General features: G+C 42.2%; 1 protein-coding gene across 1 annotated transcript in view; it reads right to left on the bottom strand.

Annotated features, from left to right (window-relative positions):
• Positions 1-520: 520 nt before the first annotated feature.
• CRISPLD2 (cysteine rich secretory protein LCCL domain containing 2) overlaps positions 521-2767 on the bottom strand; it is a 35654-nt gene continuing 33407 nt past the window's right edge. The window contains exon 15 of the mRNA XM_019535960.1: positions 521-1178. Within this exon, the coding sequence (XP_019391505.1) occupies positions 1124-1178 (55 nt within the window). The 3' untranslated portion in view covers positions 521-1123. The remainder of the gene's footprint in view (positions 1179-2767) is intronic.

Below are 2767 nucleotides of genomic sequence, written 5' to 3'. Positions count from 1 at the left end.
GTCATGATCCAGCCCCCTTACATTCCATATATTTAAAGCCTCAGAACTGTACAAAATATCTCCATTAGGGTTAAAGTGAAGACGCTTTACATGGATGCACCCATGTCTAACAAAAATAAGATTAACTTTTTCTCCTTGCTAAATTACTACATATAAAACCAGCACTGCTGTATAGAACAATAAATTGCATTTAACTGTAAATAAAAAATGGTGCGCAGTATAACTTGGAGATGTGCCAGGACAGGAGCACTAATTCCTCAACTTGTTATGGGTCACCCAATGCGCTAAGCACTTGCAAATGTTTGACCAGCAAACACCAAACCCACAGTTTGGTTTTTCTGGGGTCCTCACCTTCTGGGCAGGGGGATCTTTGCCCCCTTTACATGCTTTTATACCATTTTCCAATGAATTTCAACTCCAGGAATCTTTCAGCCCTCTGCGGATGTCCTACCGCATGTGACATCATCAAGTTACTTGACCTAACGCAACACATCACCAATCTAACTCAACATTTCTTGTGCACATGCTACCCTGACTAGGAAGACAAAAATGGGTTGTTCTTAAAAAAAAATTTTACATCAAACTAACTAAACATGCTTCCAAAGAAACCATGCTCCCCACCTCCAAAAGAGCCGTGACTTTAAAACAATGTATTTCAAAGGGCCCACCCCTTGTACAATATTTCACTTCCGATTCTGCTTGCCGAGACGTACCGTCGCTGCCACATGAGCAGGTACTTTGAAAGCTGAAATACTAGATGGGGGCCCGTAGAAGATTCCTATGCTGATTGAAAGTTAACCCATGCTTGCTGTGTTTATCACGCCTCTTTTAAAATGGAAAGATACACCAGTCTATTATTGCTGAATGCCCCAGGATTTAAAAAAAAAAAAAGACAACAAAACAAAATAATAATAACAATAATTATAAAACAACAACACTGAACTGATGCCATTGAGATGTGGACAGTTAAGTCAGAACTTCTTGGCGGCTTGTTCTTTTCTTCCCTGAAAGAGATTGGCCGGGAGGGTATACATGCCAGAGCAGATGCCATCAGCTGAGCGCTCCTGTGTGTCGAGATCAGCGGATCACTCTTGGAAAGGTACTCGGCAACGTCCTTGGGAATTTACTGCTTAACAGCAAAAATCCGGAAAGCCTTCCCCTCTCTAGGACTCTTCAAGCTGAAAGAGAAACAGGCCTCGTGAACCAAAGGTGGTGGTAGCAGCTGCCCAGGCCAGAAAGGAAAGTGGTGGTGCCAACTTATTATTTAACTGGAACAGCATCTTTGCACAGCTTTGTCCTGAGCTGCTGAAGCACCTGGGCTCCTACGACTCCCGAGGTGGGAGGCTGTTAGACTTAAACTTCCTCACCCTCGTGCAATGCTCTGATTCAGCTCATAGCTGATTTTCCAGGCTACTTTCTGCTTTTGGTCCTCCCGTGGCTGTGATCTGCTTGCATAAATGTTTTATTCCCCAGTGCACTGAGGGAGTACATAGTAGGATAAAGAGAGAGAAAAGCTGAGAGGCAGAAATGCACTGACTCGTGCTAACGTCATGCTTTGTAACTAGCTCTTCGGGGCTCGGGTCACCTAACAAAGGGATTTGGGTCCTAACACAAGGGTGCATGGTGAACAATAAGCGGGTGTTATTGGGTGGTTCATACATAAAGGGGAACACATTTTCCAAAGAATGATTCCCCTTGCCCATTGCTGAGAAAGCTTGATATATCCTTTCAGCCCTGGTGGGGCTGAATGTCCGGATGAGGGCGATAGGAGAATTGAATCTGCCTGGATAAAAAAAGAATGGAAATAAAGCTTCATATATAACCTGAACTCAGGGTTCAAAGAGGCCTCCAAGAGCTTTGACTTGTTTATTTCCAATCTGCACTTCCTGATTCCAGCTGGGATTGGAAATGAAAACCCAGAAGAAAGACAAAATTTATGCTTTGTTTTTTGGGGGGGTTTTTTTCTGTTTTTCCTGCAGTTTGGTTGCCAATCAGGAAGTACAGTTAATCTTATGAGAAACTCTGTTCTCTACATCTTTCCAGAATATTTCGACTTCCTTGGATAGGCTAGCTTTAATTAACAAAGAGAAAAACTTTCATAGTGCTCCCTGATAAGCTAATTAATCCTCATTGTTAAGTGTCCTTGTTAGTCAGCCTAAATTTTCCTTTCCAAATCATTGCACCATTTCCTGATATGATAAAACTTCTCCAGGGCCCAGCCACCCCTGGGTCAGCACCTGATACTTGAGTCAAATTGCACCACAGTGCCCTTTTATCTAGGCCAACATTTGTCATACAGCTAGTAAAGTTATGCTATGAGTATAATGGAGACATGAATTGAGCTTAATCCAAAAGCTTATTTTATCCCTGCATTAGTTAGAGCAAGTTAACTGTCGCCAAAAGAAACGCGGTGCTCCTTGAGACCCCGAGAGGTGTGGGACACTACTCCAAGCCTTTAAGCAAACAAACTCTGTTAAATTAAACAGACCTTGTTGTGTTCTCCTAGCTCGAGGAACATTGACCCCGATAGAATTAGGCTGCTGCATAAATAACATCTACCATTTCTTCCCATTGCTCCTTCTGGAACGCTTTGTTGCATGCTAAGACATGAATTTATTAGAGTAAAAATAGCATGGTTTTGGAATATTTCATAAGAAAAATTATGCAACAGAGATGAAAGGAATTGGGATAATGTAGCATACAATCTTTTTTTTTCCTCATCTTTGATTCCTATCCCAAAATAACCCAGGCCAGTAGGGGCCAACAT

This window comes from Crocodylus porosus, unplaced genomic scaffold (genome assembly GCF_001723895.1).
Source record: "Crocodylus porosus isolate Cpor-Errol unplaced genomic scaffold, CroPor_comp1, whole genome shotgun sequence".
Lineage (NCBI taxonomy): Eukaryota > Metazoa > Chordata > Crocodylia > Crocodylidae > Crocodylus > Crocodylus porosus.
The sequence above is the reverse complement of the archived record's forward strand: the minus strand, read 5'-3'. Positions and strand labels throughout refer to the sequence as shown.